Source organism: Aedes albopictus, chromosome 2 (genome assembly GCF_035046485.1).
Source record: "Aedes albopictus strain Foshan chromosome 2, AalbF5, whole genome shotgun sequence".
NCBI classification, from domain to species: Eukaryota; Metazoa; Arthropoda; class Insecta; order Diptera; family Culicidae; genus Aedes; species Aedes albopictus.
This window is the reverse complement of record NC_085137.1, coordinates 227,679,649-227,700,897: the sequence shown is the minus strand read 5'-3', so window position 1 is coordinate 227,700,897 and position 21,249 is coordinate 227,679,649. Positions and strand designations below refer to the sequence as shown.

The 21,249-nt window shown below is 40.9% G+C and overlaps 1 protein-coding gene across 1 annotated transcript in view; it reads right to left on the bottom strand.

The window, feature by feature from the left end:
* LOC109401358 (uncharacterized) overlaps window positions 1-16,773 on the bottom strand; it is a 20,937-nt gene extending 4,164 nt beyond the window's left edge. The window contains exon 1 of the mRNA XM_019673868.3: window positions 16,064-16,773. Within this exon, the coding sequence (XP_019529413.2) occupies window positions 16,064-16,374 (311 nt within the window). The 5' untranslated portion in view covers window positions 16,375-16,773. The remainder of the gene's footprint in view (window positions 1-16,063) is intronic.
* Between the last annotated feature and the right edge of the window lie 4,476 nt (window positions 16,774-21,249).

The window sequence follows — 21,249 nt, the reverse complement described above, 5'->3', positions numbered from 1 at the left end:
TGAACCAAAAATCTAAATGGTAAATCCTTTCAAGCACTTAAACATTGCCGAAGAAAGTATTGCGGTATCTCTCAACACAGCCGAAATCCCTTAAGCTCTTAGTCTCCTATTAAACGGATTCCTATCGCGGCCCCTGATCAGTGATCCTAAAGGAGTCTCGACTGTATATACGTACAAATTTTTGAACGATTTTATCTCAATGGAGCACAGAGGTACACTGTAATACATGGTATATCCTCAGTAGAAAATCACTGGAAAAAATATGGATCTTTTCAACACTGTTTCACATTTATTAAACGTTTTTCAGAGCTCATTATATTTCATTTTAATTCTTATTTTGGAGCATTTAGTAGGACAATAACTGCGCAAGTCAATTCAAAGTCGATGATTTAGGAGGAGCAATGGCAGTAATAATCCGTGTGGACTACATGAATACCATCGGTGGGGTAATGGTATATGTTGGGGAAAAGGATTGGATTAGACTTGATGTGATGATGCAAATAATACTCTCTCTCTCTCTTCTTGGCGTAACATCCTCATTGGGACAAAGCCTGCTTCTCAGCTTAATGTTCTATGAGCACTTCCACAGTTATTAACTGAGAGCTTCCTCTGCCAATAACCATTTTGCATGTGTATATCGTGTGGCAGGCACGAAGATACTCTATGCCCAAGGAAGTCAAGGAAATTTCCTTTACGAAAAGATCCTGGACCGACCGGGAATCGAACCCGTCACCCTCAGCATGGTCATGCTGAATACCCGTGCGTTTACCGCCTCGGTTATATGGGCCCTATGCCCTATGCAAATAATACTGCAAAATTCAATAAAACATTGGTATAAACATTAGTTGATAATTATTGAATCCAAATATAACATATAAGATATGAGTGTGCACCAAGATATCATAGAATGATGAAAAATATCAACTAGGTATTCTAAATTCAAGCTTGCTATTTGATGAAAACATTCGCGAAATGATGCGATTTGCTTTCGACAACGAATACGTTTTAACCCATCCTCGCTTTATTCAATCAACCTCCCATACGAGTAGCACACGACCAGACTCAACACTGATCAGCATAGTTGACTCTTCCTTTTCGCCGTTGAGCCGTTGCGTTCTAGCCAAGCATCTCTTTTCATCGCTTTTGATGCTTTTCGACAGCTTATCGCGAAGCATCGTTGGCTGGAAGCTTTATTAGTATGGTATCGGTACATGCGGGGCTGCAAAACGGTGAGTCGATAAGGAGAGCGTCCAATATAGCTCTGGTCCTCACAAGTTCCTACCTCATGCTTCCACGGGCCAAACGATGACAAAGACCGCCAGCTAAGAGTTGTGTGCTTAGCTGGTAGTGCAGCCTGGGCACTGTTGTCCTTCTGACATCAGCTAGATTGAGGAGGTACGATCCGAGTGTCTGTTCACCAAGGAGGTGCGGCTCAAACAGCGTCTGTTCTGGCATCCAGCGGCTGAGTAAGAAACGCTGCACCACGCCCAGCTAGATCCAAGGTGGTAGCCCCATCAGCGTGGTCGTCCCAGTGTTGGTTGGGACGTTAAACAGAACTGGCACGATGGCCCTCCGGCGAGACAGGAGTGTTGGCGTAGGCCCAATAAGCCACCCGTAAAAATCCCCATTGCGAATAACATAGGAGAAAATACGACTCGATACAATCGGCATAGACCCACGCGACGAAATAAGGACTACGATTGGAAACTTGGAACATGGAATTGCAAGTCACTAGGTTTCGCAGGATGTGACAGGATAATCTACGACGAACTACATCCCCGCAACTTCGACATCGTGGCGTTGCAGGAACTTTGTTGGACTGGACAGAAAGTGTGGAAAAGCGGGCATCGAGCGGCTACCTTCTACCAAAGCTGTGGCACCACCAATGAACTGGGAACAGGATTTATAGTGTTGGGCAAGATGCGACAACGTCTGATCGGGTGGCAGCCGATCAACGCAAGGATGTGCATGAAGAGTTAAGGGCCGTTTCTTCAACTACAGTATCATCAACGTCCACTGCCCATACGAAGGGAGACCCGATGACGAGAAAGAAGCGTTCTACGCGCAGTTAGAGCAAACATACGATGGTTGCTCGCCGCGTGACGTGAAAATCGTTGTCGGCGACATGAACGCGCAGGTAGGAAGGGAGGAAATGTACAGACCGGTAACCGGGCGAAACAGCCTGCACGCCGTATCGAATGATAACGGCCAGCGATGCGTAAACTTTGCAGCCTCCCGTGGTATGGTAGTCCGAAGCACCTTCTTCCCCCGCAAAGATATCCACAAAGCCACCTGGAGATCACCCGACCAACAAACAGAAAACCAAATCGACCACGTTCTAATCGACGGTAAATTCTTCTCAGATATAACCAACGTCCGCACATACCGCAGTGCGAATATAGATTCGGATCACTACTTAGTCGCTGTATGCATGCGCTCAAAACTTTCGACAGTTATCACCACGCGTCGAAGTCGAACGCCGCGGCTCAACATCGAGCAACTTCGTAACGTAGAAGTGGCTCAAGACTACGCGCAGCAGTTAGCAGTGGCCCTACCAACGGAAGAGCAGCTTGGCGCAGCTACACTTGAAGATGGCTGGAGGGACATCCGATCCGCCATAGGTAGTACCTCGGCTACAGCACTAGGCTTCGCGACTCCGAATCACAGAAACGACTGGTACGACGGCGAATGTGAACAGTTGAAAAACGAGAAGAATGCAGCATGGGCAAGAATGCTGCAACACCGTACGAGAGCGAATGAGGCACGTTACAAACAGGCGCAGAACAGGCAGAACTCAGTCTTCCGGATGAAGAAGCGCCAGCAGGAAGAACGAGATCGCGAAGCGATGGAAGAGCTGTACCGCGCTAAGACACACGAAAGTTCTACGAGAAGCTGAACCGCTCGCGCAGAGGCTTTGTGCCACAAGCCGACATGTGCCGAGATAATCACGGGAATATTCTCACGAGCGAGCGTGAGGTGGTCGAGAGGTGGCGGCAGCATTACGATGAGCACCTCAATGGCGACGTTGCAAGTACCGAAGGTGGCGTGGTAATAGATCTAGGAGTATGTGCACAGGACGAAAGACTTCCGGCCCCTGACCTTCAAGAGATTGAGGAGGAGGTTGTCCGGTTGAAAAACAACAAAGCCGCTGGAGCAGATCAACTACCAAGCGAGCTTCTAAAATACGGTGGAGAAGCACTTGTGAGAGCACTACACTGGGTCATTACCAAGATTTGGGAGGAGGAAGTATTACCGGAGGAATGGATGGAAGGTATCGTGTGTCCCATCTACAAAAAGGGCGACAAGTTGGATTGCGGGAACTACCGCGTGATCACACTACTGAGCGCTGCCTACAAAATACTCTCTCAAATTTTATGCCGCCGTCTATCACCGATTGCAAGAGAATTCGTGGGGCAATATCAGGCTGGATTCATGGGTGAACGCGCTACAACGGATCAGATGTTCGCCATCCACCAGGTGTTGCAGAAATGCCGCGAATACAACGTGCCCACACATCACTTGTTCATCGATTTCAAATCGGCGTATGATACAATCGATCGAGAACAGCTATGGCAGATTATGCACGAATACGGATTCCCGGATAAACTGATACGATTGATCAAGGCGACGATGGATCGAGTGATGTGCGTTGTTCGAGTATCAGGGACACTCTCGAGTCCCTTCGAATCTCGCAGAGGGTTACGGCAAGGTGATGGTCTTTCGTGCTTGCTGTTCAACATTGCTTTGGAGGGTGTAATAAGAATAGCGGGGATAAACACGAGTGGAACGATTTTCTCGAAGTCCGTTCAGCTGCTTGGTTTTGCCGATGATATTGATATTATTGCTCGTAAATTTGAGACGATGGCGGAAACGTACATCCGACTAAAGAGTGAAGCCAGGCGAATCGGATTAGTCATTAATGTGTCGAAGACAAAGTACATGATTGCAAAGGGCTCCAGGGAGGAATCACCGCGCCCGCCACCCCGAATTCATATCGACGGTGATGAAATCGAGGCGGTTGAAGAATTCGTGTACTTGGGCTCACTGGTGACCGACGACAACGACACCAGCAGAGAAATTCAGAGGCGCATTGTGGCAGGAAATCGTGCCTACTTTGGACTCCGCAGAACTCTACGATCGAATGAAGTTCGCCGTAACACGAAGTTAACCATCTACAAAACGCTGATTAGACCGGTCGTCCTCTATGGGCACGAAACATGGACCCTACGTGCTGAGGACCAACGCGCCCTTGGAGTTTTCGAACGGAAGGTGTTGCGTACCATCTACGGCGGAGTGCAGATGGAAGACGGGACTTGGAGAAGGCGAATGAACCACGAGCTGCATCAGCTGCTGAGAGAACCAACCATCGTCCATACCGCGAAAATCGGGAGGCTACGGTGGGCGGGTCACGTCATCAGGATGTCGGATAGCAACCCGACTAAAATGGTTCTCGAGAGTCATCCGACCGGTACAAGGAGACGTGGAGCGCAGCGAGCTAGGTGGGTCGACCAAGTGGAGGACGATCTGCGGACCCTACGCAGAGTGCGGAACTGGAGACAAACATCCATGGACCGAGTGGAATGGAGGCGGCTACTATGTACAGCAGAGGCCACCCCGGCCTTAGCCTGACCGGTAAGGTAAGTAAGCGGTACATGCGAATGTTGCTTCTGTGTGCGTGTCGAGCGTTCGTGCCGTAGCTTCGCAAACCAACCTATTCGGTATGGTTCGGCTGTTCGGGCGAGCGTGTGGCGGCCAGTGTTGCGAAACTCATGCTCATGAGTAAAAAAATACTCACTCACCTTACTCATTTGTGAGTAATGCTCACGCTGTGAGTTACTCGCGTATGAGTATACTCACGCGTGAGTAATGACGTCATACTCTCGCGTGAGTATTACTCACTTGTGAGTAATACTCGCGCGAGAGTATGACGTCATTACTCACGCGTGAGTTACTCATCTTACTCACGGTGAGTTTAGTGAGTAAGTTATTTTTGTTGGTTTGAAATGATGTTTTCGTTTGTTCTGTACAGCAATGGTGATTATTTATATACTAGGCACAGTTTTCGAGGAAAGGTGGATCTGCTCGAAAGCTTTGGCACCATAGGCTAAAAACTCTTATTGTTTACCTACGCATGCAAAGTAATATCATCAATTAGGAAATCTCTATATTTCGCCACACTTTGTATAACTTTTTTCGCATACGTCGGGTCACTTTACGGTATTCATTAAAGATGTTCGGCATATATTTACCTACCTTCAAATAAAAAATGGTAGGGTCATTTACAGCATCTCCTAGGTCCAAACATCAAAAACTTTTCTTTTCTGCATACATTTGATTGTTTTTTCCCATATGGCTAGTTTCTATTACTGTGCAAAAAGATAGGGCATGTAATGGCCAAATAGTGGTTTCGCTTCAAAATTACTTGAGCAGGCAAGTAAGGAAAAAAGTTTTACACTGGTAACGCCTCCCTTGTAAATCTAAAAGAGCTGTAGTTTTTCTGCGCGGAAAAATAGTCCGTTCTATTATTCCGTAAAGAAAAGTAACGTTTTTCCTCATACTAAATACTTGATCAGTTTGTAATTTAAAATTTACAAAAATTAGCAAATTTACTTGAGTGCTCTACTTTCGAACATGAAACTTACACACTAAACGCATCCACAGCAAAGCAAAAACCAGCAAATCGAATTGTTGATTTTTAAGCAATTTTTTGCTAGAATCCGGTACAACTTTTTGCCCTATTGCTGGATGTTTCATAAGAAAAATCTTAGACTTGATAGAATTGAAGCAAAACTTTATTGGAACTTATGGGTGACAAAAGGAACAAATTCTGAAGGATTCTCATGAGCTTTTTCAAGTCTTAGTTTTTTTTATATAAAGTTGGACCACCCTAATTATATGAGCCTCGGACCTAAAAAGAAAAAAAAAATCTGCCGAGCAAATTACTACCAGTAACATGGCCAGTAATCACACCCAGGTAACCAATAAGCAGCTAAAATGGCATTAATTCAACACTATATGCGCCTTTACAGCAGGTTATTAAATGCTAGTCTGCTGCTATCGAACTGTCAAATCGGCTACCAATCGAGCACACCACAAGATTCCGTAAAATTACTTTTTCTTAATTGCTATATCTGCCAAACCCCTGAAGAAAGCGTTAGTTTTTGAAGCCGCCGCCCTTGGTGGGGTGTCACGGGCTCGTTTACGAAATTTCAGCCTGCCTTTCAATCTGCTACGTACGGAAGCGAACTTCGTCGTACGAATTATCGTGCATTTGGGAAACGATCGTTTAGGGTAATTCATGTATTTTGGACAGGCTGAGGACAACGTTAGAAAAATCGTCCCCTAGTTTCCTTAGAAAGCAATTGAATATTTTGCAAAGGTACTAATACGCTCATAATAGATTGTACTTTGCATTCCTGGTGACAAAAACCTTAACAAAAGCATTTTATGCTGAGAAAATCACAATTTACAATCGCTTGTTAGAATTGCATTTTGGACACCGAATATATGTTTTGGACACCCTCAGGTATATATAATTTGGACAGGGCAATTATCTCAATGTTTAGCCATGGATACTGCTAAATCATGGAAGTAGCATAAATTAACAAATATTTTCTTGCAAATAATCAAATTTCTTCGCTTAACAGGCATTGACCTTGATAACTATTACAGTTTTTGTTAAAATCGAGGAAATATCACCAGACCCACAGAATACGCCTCCAAATATGCAATCGCACAACATCCCCATGTAGATCGTCAGATGACCAAAATATATTTACAGTAGAAAACTTGTAATGTATTTTGGACACCACCTTTTTAGACGTTCTAGATGAATGTTAAGAGATTGGCTGCCCAATACTTCTTTATTGCTCAGTTTTCACTGCAATAAGGCTTTTAAATTTCTTACAATTATCAATTAAACTATTTTGAGATGATTATTGTATGTGACTGTGAAGTGTATGTCGTCTTGCATACCTGTGCATTTGAGGGGTTTTAGTGAAACATTTTACATTTTCGATAATTTTGAAGTAAATTCTTAATTGTTAAGCATATTTTCAACGTAGGTCATCAGAATAGGGTCTGTTTGATCCAGTAAACGTTATTCAGAAGTATCTACTTTTATTAGCTCTCCGCAACAAGACATACGTCGCAGTGCATGTCCAAATTATATACATGTCCAGATTATATTTTTTACCCTACACATTTGTTCAATGCGTTTAGTGTTCTTTGTTAAGTTTAGAAGATGCACAAGCATAAGAATACATTTCTTCCATTTAAAACAACGCTGAACTCAATTATATGTGAATGTCACGCCTGCACTAACACAAAAAATCACTGTTTTCAGTTTAATGCAACCGCCCATTAGGCTTCCCTTATTTTACAAAAAATAGAAATGTTGAAAGTCCGTTAGTGGAAAATGATCGTTTCTGCTAAGAAATGATCGTGTCAAAATTTGAATTCCGCATCTCAAGGCTAAGTGGTCCCTCAAGGGGCCTAAAGTTGTCAAAAATGGGATGAGATCAAAAAAACATGAAATTTTTTTCGACAAAATAAATACGCTATTCTACTAAAACTGGTGATTTCAGGACTCTAAAGAGCCAAAAATGTGCTTAGATTTGCGATAGCCAAGATTTTGTAGAGATTATATGATAAATATAATAAAAATCCCAGGGTTCGCCAAAATACATACCCCTGGCCAAAATACGTCCACTACCCTAGGTTCCTAAAATTACCGGTTTTAGTAGAATAGCGTATTTTTCCTCGAAAAAAAATGTCAAGTTTTTTGGTCCCATACCATTTTTGACAACTTCAGGCCCCTTGAGGGACCAATTAGTGTCTGAAAGCTCATGTATACATGAATGAGACAGTGTGCCATGCGCTGGTTTGAAATGCGTTTCAGGAAAATTTTTGAGATTTGAGATCATAGCATGCTCATGAAAAATCAAGTGTACGTGCCTCAATGAGACGTCTCGTGAGACTCGTCTCATTGAGATGTTCGCAAGTGTAAAAATTGCAACGACGTTATTTTAGAGGCCTGATCCCACCTCAGAATTAAGGCAAAAATACCGAGATCGATACTTATCCGGGGATTGAATCGGTTTATTCGCGAGTAGTAATGGCAGCGATAGGTACTAGCGATTCGGATTTTAATGTTTCTTAGTGGGAAATCTGGGAAATCGAAGCGATTCGGTTCCCCTCATCACCCCTTCGTCAAATGTTCGGTAAAATCAACCAGTTGCACTCCGCACGAAACGTCAGAATCGTAACCGCTCGCTTGTACCCAGCGCGGCCATTACGGCTCGCGGATGAGTGGATAAATTGGACCAATTGGACATGTAATTAATATTGGATTTGTTTTTATCGATTGAGCTTGCAATATCCCTAACAAAAGATGTTGTCCATATCATATCTCTCCTTCTTCACGCTACCTACATGTTTAACGTGTCTACGTGGGCCATATTGACTCCAACAATTGTTTATAATTTACAACCTATGATAGTATTTGTAAGGCGAAAAATAGCCTTAGTTGAAACTTTCGGAAGATGAACGTTGGTGTCATTTTTCTTCATCTCAAATGAACCTGTATCCTTCTCTGTTGGTCAAACAGAGTCCCTAAAGAAATGTGGACATACTCACGTTACTTTGGAAGAAGCCTTTGCCACGATTGTTCCTCGTACCACCTTTCTCGTCATAAAACAATCTCTGGCTGAATTAGCATTAAGTTAAAATTCACAAATAAAAAAAAAATCTCTGGCTGTATTCTATCTGCCCTAGCACGCTAACGATCCGAACCTCTTCCGCCATCGGGAAACGCCAACTCATTCCCAGTTGATCATCATCCAGAAATGTCACCCTAATGAAGGATTCAAGAGTGAACCAAACCAGTGCGGTGTTGTACTTGGAGCTTGTCTCATTGAGATGTCTCATTGAGACTCGCAATGCTAATGTGATGTGCATCAACATCGCGAGTCTCAAGCTCATGGAATTTTCATGTGCTCACAGCCAACTTTTCTCAAGCTCGTATTGAGATTTGTGCGTACAGATACTCTGAATTAGCCTTGAGATACGGACTTCAAATTTTGACACGATCATTTCTTTGCTAAAACGATCATTTTCCACTAACAAACTTACAGTATCGGACAATAAAAATGCACCAAAGCCGTTTTCCCATACCAACTAGTCAACTTTGGATTTCCATATCTCAGTTATGGCTCAACCGATTGTTTTCATTTTTCTGTGACGAACTACAAAACATTTCAATTTTCAAAAACTATTGAAAAAGTTCAGTGATTACTATTGATACAAAAGTTACAGATAGGTTGAATTTTGACAATAAAAATGCACCAAGTCAAAAAATTATGTTGCCAAAAATGCTGAAGTCAAATCACTATGGTGTCTTCGGCAAATATGTTTCTTGTGTGATGACCAATAAATTTGCTGAAGACACCATAGCTATCTGACTTCAGCATTTTAGGCTACACAATTTTTTGTCTTGGTGCATTTTTATTGTCAAAATTCAACCTATCTGTAACTTTTTTATCAATAGTTATCACTGAACTTTTTCAATAGTTTTTGAAAATTGAAATGTTTTGTAGTTCGTCACAAAAAAATGATAACAATCGGTTGAGACATAACTGAGATATGGCAATCCAAAGTTGACTAGTTTGTATGGAAAAACGGCTTTGGTGCATTTTTATTGTCCGATACTGTATATCATTTCCAATTTTTGCAAAATAAGGGAGGCCTACCGCCCATTCAAATAAGCACCACGTCCTGCACCAAATTTTTGGCGCCAGTTATATGTGGATGACAGCCATTTCAGGGGATTGATCTCTGTCTACAAGAGGTTTAAGTTCAAACAAAAGCCCTCACGTTGAGCTGTTGGGCTCAAAGGGGACCTCTTCAGGACCGCCCTTAACGGAGCGCTTAGAACTAGCAGTAAGTTACAATTCACTAGAATAAAAACAATAACAATAGAATTATTGACAAGCAACCTTGTCTACTGATTCAATACATTCGCCCCAATAAAACATACCATTTTCATGTTTGATAGGATTCCAAGCCTTTAGATAAATTTTAGATTATCGTATGAATATGAGTAAAGCATACTCGTGAGTGAGTATGTGCACGTCAATACTCACGAGTGAGTGTGAGTTGTACAGCGCTTACTCAAATGTGAGTAATACTCACGGTGAGTTTAAGGTGTACTGCTCATACTCATGAGTGAGTTTGACTAGATGTGTGAGTACTCGCTCATTTCGCAACACTGGTGGCGGCACAGTCAGATGTGTGCAAAATCGTTTGTGATTTACATCATGTTCGTTTTGCCACCTCTTTGCTGCTGGTCATCGCTGATCAGTGCACAGTTCAATCGCACGCGATAAATATGAGTTGTGATGAGCACTAGTGAGGTGATAATTTGCATCATTGTCTAAATTTATAACTTTTGAATGAAAAATATATCTTGTACCGACTTTTCGAACCCTCTGAGCAGAATACCCTCTTCGAATGAGTGTAATCAGTTTTGTGCATGCTTATCCTTTGACAGATACGCGTATTTCGACTACCACTTGTAATCTTCCTCAGTATCAGTTATCCAAATAAACATATATTTGATCATTTTTGGTGTAGAATCATGCCCTGAGTTCGAAAACGCGAAGGAAAAAAATTACAGTAGAGCGGAAATTTTTTCGACTTTCCATACAAGGTTGATGATTCGAAATCGATTTTTGTTCTATTTTTAAGCAACGTCGCTCACTTCACAAATCTCATTCTCCGTAATCAATGCTACGATAGAGCTGAATTTTTTACTGTAACTCGCCTACATATGTCACATATGTCAAATAAACGTTGAGAAAGAATTTTAGATTGTTTTTTTTCTTATTGAAAAAAATACATTTCTTCATATATTTTCGGAAATTTGGCTAAAATTTAAGGAGATCGTCCCCAAAACTCACCAATATCTTGAATATTATCAATCTGACGCAAAACATGCATTCAGATGATCGAATGGTATTGTATTCAGCTTTTAATTTATGGATAAAGATTTGAAATTGGTTGAACAAAGCGGAAGATATTTGAATTTTAGTAAATTCCATATTTTTAAAAGTTGTAAAACTCGATATGGAGCTAAAACTCAAAAAATGCTCTACTTAAAAAATTTTGAAGCACGGTTTCGAAATCAGTACTAAATTGTGCTTCAAAAATTTTGGTCGATGACAGAAGTTCACGACTTTCGTTTTATTTTGTAAACTAGTGTTACTAATCAAAATCAACCGAGTAACGTGGGAAATAAAGCCCAAACAACATTTTGAAGTCATCTGGCAGTAAAAGGTTCCAAAACCTGTCCTATAATACCTTTATTATGATTCGCAACGATCATCAAAACCTTCTCAAATACAACCGACTTGGAACTATTGCTTGAAAAAAAAAACTGCTAGATTAAGTTAGCTATTATTTTTACCTAAGATGTTAAAAACGTGTAGAATGCGATGTATCTCTTCAGTCGAGTCAAGTACAAGACACTGAAGACGACCTCACAGTTGAGGTCGAAATTCGTATCTGTCAAAGGATGCAAATTCTTAGTGGAATTCAAAGGAACAGTACTTAACACGATTTTCTTTTTACTTTCAGATATTCCCCTAACACGCCCAGGTTAATCATCATCATCGTGGGTTCCTCCGTGTTTATCGAGCATGTCTGATGCATATGATCAGCCATATTAAATCTGCAGCAGCCGGTTCGTAATGAACCGTTGGAGGCGCATTAAAGTGTTAAAAAGGTGATATATTTCACTAAAGAACACTACATTACAATAATCAAAATGAAACTCCTTTACTTTAATACCGTCAAGACCTGCGAACTTGGTCAGGGAGATGAAATAACTGGAAATTATACATACATTTTATTTCTGGTATACACATCGTCATATCATATATGATCTAGCGTCTAGCCCGAATACCATTAGCCTGTGGGCTGCAAAACGATGAGTCGATAAGGAGAGCGTCCAACATACAGGAGATACTCAAAATACCTGGGACGGGTAAAATTTTTTTTTCTTTCAAAAAATGTTCAACTCGCTGTAACTTTTCGAAAAGGGCATCAAATATTCTCAAATTTTTACTGTAAGTTCATCAACTAGTTGTGTATCAGTGGTTCAAAATTGGAAATGATCGGACCATTCTACACGAAGTTATAAAGATTCTAGAAAAAGGTGTAATTATTAGATAGCCAACTTTGAGCTGTTATATCTCCGGATTCAATGAACCGAATTCAATGAAATTTTGATCATTTATGACTTATATAATGAGCTATTAAAAACATTTGACTAAACTTGAAATTCTTTACACGAAAGAAAATTATAACAATTAGATAATTTTTCTAATATAACACCAATTTATCAGAGATGCATTTTGAACGCACATGTTCTGTGAGCGTACCGAAAATGTTCCCTGATTGCTCTTAAGAGCGTGTTCTCACTTCTGAACATAATCTAGGTAACTAGATTGCTCACGCAACTGTGTTCAAACTTGACAGTCCATACCTGTCCAGACGGTCCAGACCTAGGGCCGAATAATTCGTCTGTCGTCTGCCGTCCAACTTCTGCTTCGTCGATGAGTGCCTAATGGAATATTTACTTAAATGCATCATTTTAATTAATTACCCACCGCATTTATTCGTAATTTTCCAACCGGTTCAGCAAACTTTGGATGTTGAATTGTTGGGTGTATGGCATCGATGGCCGACATAAGGATTATCCTTGGTACTATCCTCATTACACCGAGTCGGGAATGGACCAAGTCTCGGACATGGATCCAACGCTGCCAGATGGGCATCGATCGAACAAGCAAAAAGCATTTCCGGCCCGGGAACTGGTTGAGGTTCTACCAAGTACAATGTATTCTACGCCCCTATGTGTTTAAAGATGTATGGAAAGTAAGCGGAAATCTTTAATAAGAAACCATCCCTGACTGCATCCAGTCATGGCAGATAGTTTCGTAAAATTAGCAAATATATCATATCCAACATATCCAACAATGTTCCAAACGCCTTGTAAAAATCTCTTTTGAAAGTCGCTTCTCAGCGATGATGACTGAGTGACAACAAAGTTCTCTGTTGCTATTAGCTACACAATGCACTGTGTTCACACGTCCATCATTGTTTGAACTTGAACACGGCTTACGTGAGCAAAGTTTTTGAACAGAAAATGAACAGAACGCGTTCAAATGCATCTCTGCAATTTATCCAAAACTTCGTCATCGTTTCAAAATTCGAGATAGTAATTATAGTTCATTTAAATTCCCTCTAATTGACTTGAATATATTTATGTTTAAAAGGAAAGCAACCACATAGCCAGCATTAAATTGAAAAAGTAATGGGATGCATATGAAAAATAGATAAATTTACTAAAAAAAACACAGAATAAATAAAATCGCTATAACTTTTTTTCTTAATAATAATTTTAACTTAAGTCAACTGTTTTTCAAAGTTCATTTAATTAGTCATATATGAACAAAATTTCATTACATTCCGTTCATTGAATCCGGAGATATAACAGCTCAAAGTTGGCTATCGGATAATTATACCTTTTTCTAGAATCTTTATAACTTCGTGTAGAATGGCCCGATCATGTCCAAATTTGAACCACTGATACACAACTAGTTGATGAACTTACAGAAAAAATTTGAGAATATTCGATGCCCTTTTCGAAAAGTTACAGCGAGTTGAACATTTTTTGAAAAGTGAAAATTTTACCTGTCCCAGTTATTTTGAGTATCCCCTGTAGCTCTGGTCCTCACAAGTTCCTACCTCATGCTTTCACGGGTCAAGCGATGACAAAGACCGTCAGCTAAGAGTTGTGTGCTTAGCTGGTAGTGCAGCCTGGGCACTGTTGTCCTTCTGACTTCAGCTTGATTGAAGAGGTACGACCCTAGCGTCTGTTCATCAAGGAGGTGCGGCTCAAACAGCGTCTGTTCTGGCATCCAGCGGCTGAGTAAGAAACGCTGCATCACCCCCAGCTCGATCCAATGTGGTAGCCCCTAGTTGTTGGTTGGGACGTTAAGCAGAACTGGCACGATGGCCCTCCGGCGAGACAAGAGTGTTGCCGTAGGCCCAATAAGCAACCCGTAAAAACCCCCCTTGCGAATAACATAGGAGAAAATACGACTCGATACAATCGGCAAAGACCCACGCGACGAAATAAGGATAACGATTGGAAACTTGGAACATGGAATTGCAAGTCACTAGGTTTCGCAGGATGTGACAGGATAATTTACGACGAACTACATCCACGCAACTTCGACATCGTGGCTTTGCAGGAACTATGTTGGACTGGACAGAAAGTGTGGAAAAGCGGGCATCGAGCAGCTATCTTCTACCAAAGCTGTGGCACCACCAATGAACTGGGAACAGGATTTATAGTGTTGGGCAAGATGCGACAACGTCTGATCGGGTGGCAGCCGATCAACGCAAGGATGTGCATGAAGAGTTAAGGGCCGTTTCTTCAACTACAGTATCATCAACGTCCACTGCCCATACGAAGGGAGACCCGATGACGAGAAAGAAGCGTTCTACGCGCAGTTAGAGCAAACATACGATGGTTGCTCGCCGCGTGACGTGAAAATCGTTGTCGGCGACATGATCGCGCAGGTAGGAAGGGAGGAAATATACAGACCGGTAATCGGGCGAAACAGCCTGCACGCCGCATCGAATGATAACGGCCAGCGATGCGTAAACTTTGCAGCCTCCCGTGGTATGGTAGTCCGAAGCACCTTCTTCCCCCGCAAAGATATCCACAAGGCCACCTGGAGATCACCCGACCACCAAACAGAAAACTAAATCGACCACGTTCTAATCGACGGTAAATTCTTCTCGAATGTAACCAAAGCACGTTATGTCACCTTTCATGAAACTTGGAATGTTTGGAAATACAGACAATCAACCTGATTCAACACCAATTTGCCATCTTAGCCATACCCCATCATGTAGAATTAAAGCGTGATCCACAAACGACGGTGAAGGATGATTGACCACGTATATTCTGTCCGCCAGCAAACGTGAACTCAAATTTCAATTTCTCATGATCCTGCATTGCCACTGCCTGCTCCCACGGTTGAACATAAATCTACCCCAGAATCATTCTGTCAAAAGACAAAACAACACTCATTGGGCATAGGCACCTATGATCGTTGTCCAGGAAAATATCCTTCCATGCGGGTTTGAATTTTCCAGGAATCCAAATTTTTCTTGCAACGCGCAAAAGTAGAATTAGAAGAGAATAAATTTAGGCGCTGTACAAAGTGCAAGTACAGCTTCCAATTGGAATCGCTCACGCAGTTCCCCAGTGGACAAAAAAGCTTTAAATTAGGTTAAGTGATTAAAAAAATCGATTTTTGTATGGAGCTTAGACTTTGGCCAGACCACCCCCCTTAGAGTCTACGTAGTTTATGGACAGGCCCTTAGCATCATAAGTATCCAAGAATGGGCTCTTATCCGAAGCGTTAAGCGCACGGATATTCTGAAAGTCTATGATGAGTGTGATAGGATTCATTCCTGATCGCTCCAGGAACTTTTCCTAATAGAAATTGTCTTGAATTTCAACCTCCACCACAAAAAAGCACAGACAGACGATGCTCTCAGTTAATAACTGAGGAAGGAAATAGGAAGCTTCGTCCTATTTTGAAGAATAAGCCAAGGAGAAGCAGAAAAAGTAACCATCCTGTTCAGTACATATTTTATCTTTTTTCTTCGTGTTTAATTGTTACGACAGTGACATGAGTTAATAGCTATTATGGTATTCGGGTCAGTGGCATTCAAGCATCATATTTGCTGTGTATTAAAAATAGTGTATTATTTTAGTGTGTCATGTCGTCCTTATGACGACTCAAAAATGGTTTTCTACCATTGGTGAAAAAACTATAAAAACTTTAATACATATAGGTATGTAATACCAACTCTAAAAAGACGAGCCATAAGTTTCTCTGATCGCAACCTTTCAGCGAAAGTAGGTAACCGATCACAACATGCCATTCTTCTGCAAACACAAACACGATTACGAAATTACCTCGCAATGTACAGGTCGGCGGCATTCTGCAGCAGTTCGTCACACTGCGGGAGATACTTGTGTGCCTCTTTCAGCAGCAAACTCTTCCGCCGGAGGGCCGAGTTTCTCCACCACTTGCTTCCCACCGCACGCAGATAGCGATCCTTCCTGGGGCGGTGTCTCCTTTCACTGGCCCGAATAAGCTCCTGCTGGACGCATTTCTCAGCACGCGCTCGCGGTGATCTAATCGAAAAACTGGCCGTCTCCAGCCACCGGTAATCGTCGTCGTCGCCTTCGCCTTCGCCGTCAACGGACAACGACAACGACGCCATGATTTTGGGCGATCGATCGGAATCTCGCTGCCGGCGAGATCACCCGGGTCAAGCAGCAAAATAGGTGGCAAAAAGGGAAATGTCAGAGTTTGATGAAATTACAGGCCTCTAATGACACTGACTGGCTCCCGCACGTCGTCCTCCGTGGCCTGCTGAGTGCTGTTCGCATACCTACCTTCTTTACGCTCCTCCAGCTTTATTACGTTGCCAGGCCAGGCGTTATGATGAAGAGGAATCCATGTGGAGAAATTTGTGGCGTTGGTTGTGCCCTAGGTTGTGACATATTAGGTGTGGCATTTCACAACACCTTCGATCTTTATTCATTGGGATAGCCAATCATATTTAAAACGATGCATTCTACATTTTCAATGAGACTGTTGTAAGCTCGTAAAAATAAACACTGGATTAAGTCAAGGCATTAATAAGGGCATCTAATTCCGAGAACAGGACTTGCTCCTGGGCATTGATGGGACCAAGGGAGTTTCCACAAGGGTTTCCATGATTTTCCCAAAGAGCCCAAAAAGGGGGTTCCAGGGGCTTCAGAGATTTGTTTCTAGGGAGTTCAAGAGCCTTTGAAGGGCGCTCCGTCAGGTGTCGTTGGCGTTTTAATGGGATTACGGGGATTACAGGAGCATTTCAATAGTTTCAGAGACGTTTCGAGGGGCTTAAAGGGGGGTCCCAGAAGCCTTTAAAGAATGTTTCAAAAGGTTTCAGAGGCGTTTAAATGCATTTCAGAAAGTTTTAAGGGGTTTTAAGAACGTTCCCACAAGTTTTAGTAGCATTTGGTAGCATTTGACACATTCCACGCACTTCTACGCCAAGGGTGTAAAATTTCAAAGTGATTGTTTTGCCCCAAACTTTCCAGAATATGAAAAAGAGTAGATTCAATCTTAGGAAAACCATTTGTTTTACTTAAAATTTGGCTGGTAACGTGTTTAAATAGCTTGGTGAAGTAATAGCATTTTATGCAATAAAAATGAAACTTTTCATTGATAATTCTCAAGTATGCCTGCTTGCATGTTAAAGTTCGAAAACATTATACCTATTTTTTTGATAATGTAGTATAATAATGTATTTTTTATACACCCAAATGAAATTTTTCATAAAAATGGGTTTTGATATGTTTTAAGCACTTTTAGCAATAGCCGCAATTTAATGGTGTCCCGTTACGAAAATAGCACATTTGTTGTAATAACGAATTTATTACGAACTTTAGAAACATGATTTTCAGGATTCTCTTAGTACTCGTGGAGACCTTTCTTACAACACATGGGTTTCCTTGATCGACGCGTTATCTTAGGCGTTACAATGGGTACGTAGACATGGTGTCCCGTTACGGAAATTTTAAAGACATTCATAAGTGAATAAAGAAGTTTGGTTCCATCATATATTTAACCGAAAATCTGTACCCATGGTGAAATGATATTATAGGGTGTATATATTTTCATTATACTTCTTGGTGTAACACCCCTACTGGAACAAATCCTGCTTCTCAGCTCTCTACGAAAACTACGTAAGCATAGGGCAGGTATTCTGGTGGATCAGTATAACAAGTTATATTTTATTAAGTTTCGTGATGACAGCATACTCTTTAGATGCTATAGACTTTTTAACATGTCCTATGAATTACCACCATGATGTTTAAAAAGGTTTTTGGAATCTCACAACGTTCAAAACTTGAAGATCCCGAAGTGATGGTTGGCATTCCTTGTTTACCCCATTTATCACCGTATAACTTACTTATATATTTTGAAGCTTATGTGCTTGTTGAAAATAAAAAAAATGAAAAAAAAGCATCACGAACATGGCGTTGCGTTACATTACTTTTTGTGACTACATAAATTGGTAGTTGATTGAAAGTCTAGCGACCTCCCCCTTGTCGTTTTGATTGTCAACCTTTTTTCGTCTCAAAATCCGTTTGTTTGTGTCGTTACTGGATTAAAGCAACATGCAACATATGCTTAAAAAGACTGTGTTGGAAGAATGTACTATAGATATAATTTAATCTTATTCGGATCACTATAATGTAGAATATGGGCAAACCGCGAAGATAGATACGTCGCACAACCATAGTTTTGGAGATACAATTAAACTTCAAGTACTCGACCTCCGATAACTCATTTTCAAAATGCTGGCATTTCGTCAATTTTTATCTGATTTTTTTTAAGTCGCCCTCGATCGATCATAAATTGGTGCTTATTTATTACACTCAAGTGGCCGTGTAGTATCCGGAACCATTCCGGAAATATTCCGGATTGTACTGTGGACAGGGGGTGGGGAAGGGGTCTGTTTTGCCAAATGGCTGGAAGTGATTATTTCGTGTGTGTTATTGTGTTTTAAAGGCCCTCGCAGAACTTGCTCCAAGTGTTACGGAGTCATTTTTTTTTATCCCATTATTTCGAAACCATGAAGGTTGATGCGTCGCTCGGCATGTTTTGGTTACAAACCAGAAATGTCTTCGATGACACCCCCGTGGAACCTGTGCTATATGTTCCGGGGTAGCCATATTAGTTGATACATACTTCAGTCTATCGTTTCTGACGCAGTCATTCGAAATCATGAAGATTGTTATGTCGCACGGCATGTTTAAGTTGAAAATCAGAAGTGTCCCAATGAGGCCCCGCGGAACCTGTCACGAGGATCCGGATGGGCCAACTTATTCAAATCTGGTTGTAGCAGTTGTGTTTTACTGCTCGCCACAAAAATTCCGCTGAAAATCGATGGTTCAAACACAACAACACACGAAATAATCACTTTTAACCATTTAGACAACCCCCTGACCCCAGCACAATCTGGAATATCTCCGAAATGGTACCGGATATTGCATGGACACTTGAGTATATTAAACTAGCACCAATTTATGATCAATTGAGGGCGACTTCAAAATAATCAGATGAAAATTGACGGAATGCCAGCATTTTGAAAATGAGTTGTCGGGGGTCGGGTACGTGAAGGCTTAATAAACCTAGAAACAGGTTCCCCAGGGCCCATTCCGATGGCCACCATAGGGTTAGAGCGGGTTTGAAGGCCTATTTGTGTCCTGCTGGACAGCTACCATCTGTCTGAAAAACATTTCCGAAGACACCAACATTCTATCTAGCAAAGCATTTGATCTACAACTAGATGTCTTTAGCCGTAACGGGACACCATTTGCAAAACACTGTTTTCACGCGAGCGTAACGCTGCGCTCCCAAAACTAAATCAAGAATATTTCCAAAACTATACATTTCTCAGTAAAACTCACTTCGGCAATCTTGTTCACATCAATCCAAAGAAGAAATGTCTAGAAGACTCTATTATTCAAAACCTCATAACAGAGCTGATATACGCATTTCACATTGAAAATTTTAAAAAGAAGATTTTTGCGATGGTGTCTTGTTACGAAATGTAACATGTTATATAAAGTAAATTGGAACCAAACCCCCATATAACAAGTATTGCATCAGAAAGTACATCTAATAAGCTTGTTATAAAACCTGTTAAACCATATGGTCATGAACATTATATTCGATTGCAGACGTCATTTAGTCACGAAAGTTAGTTCCTCGCGGTGTCCCGTTACGCTGGAATGTGTCATTTGATGGGCTTTTCAAGGGGTTTTCAAGTGTACTTCAGGGGGTACCCGAAGCCTTTTAAAGGAGCTTCAGAAGAATAAGAATAAGAATAGAGAAATGCCAGAAGAAACTCCCGAAAGAACCTCGAATGGAATCCCTGGAATTTCGGAATAAGTTCTTGAAGAAATCTCAAAAGGAGTTCCTCAACCATTCTCAGAAACTTTTAGGTCTTTAAGGCGAAACTGGAAGCATTTTCTCATTTTTTTTTTTGGTTTTTGATTTTTCATTTAATAACGAAGCAATATTTTCATAATCAGTTTTCGTACACATGTAGAGAATGGATCAAGGTATCTTCTGAATTTTTTAAGGTGGAAAATGTTTTCCATTTCTGCAGAAACCATTTTTTTGTGAAACTTTGTTCAACAATGGTTTTTGCAAAATCGAAAAATATTTTCCACCACGAAAAACAAAATTAGGAGATACCTTGATCCATACTCTACATGTGCACGAAAACCGATTTTGAAAATGTTGCTTCGTTATTTAATAAAAAAAATCAAAAACCAAAAAATGAGGAAATGGATCCAGTTTCGCCTTAAGCTAAAACAATGTTCTGCACATCCGAATACAAATAAATTACTTTTTTTTAGAGAGGAGAGTGTGAAATAGACTAAAAGAGGAGAGATAGAAAAAGCAGCGGAAGAAGAAGTGTGAAATTCTAAACATATTGAAATTTTATTGTTAATTAATATTTTTTCTCCAAATCTATGCAAGATACCCAACATAGGAAGTGGTGCCTAATAAAGATTTTTTTTTCGGAAAACCCCTCCATGCACTATTATTTCACATTTTTTCTGTAATTATCGCAGAAATGCGAGAATTCCTTATATTTATGAAATTAGCAAGATTTCCTCTAAAAAATTCTAAAAAGTTCTCCAGGACTATCTCCAGGAACACCGTTATAAATTCCTTTTAAAATTCTTTCTGGAATTATCAAACATTTTCCAGAATGTTAACGGAAAGAAGATTCTCGCAGGTTTTTTGAGAATGATTTTAGCAATTTATCTAAAGATTTCTCTTTGTATCCCTTCAAAATGCATCCCTGTCCATGCATTTATTTATAAATTTCCGTAAGGATTCCTCCAGAGTTCCCCAGAAATCTTCATGGGAACTTCTTCAGAAGATTCGCAAGAAATTTCTAAAAAGATGCGTCTATAAAATCTTTTACGGGTTTCATCAGAAATTCCCTCCGAAATTCCTACTGGGATTTCCTAAGGGATTCTATGGGAAATCCCTTCAAGGATTGCTACATAAGTTCAAACAT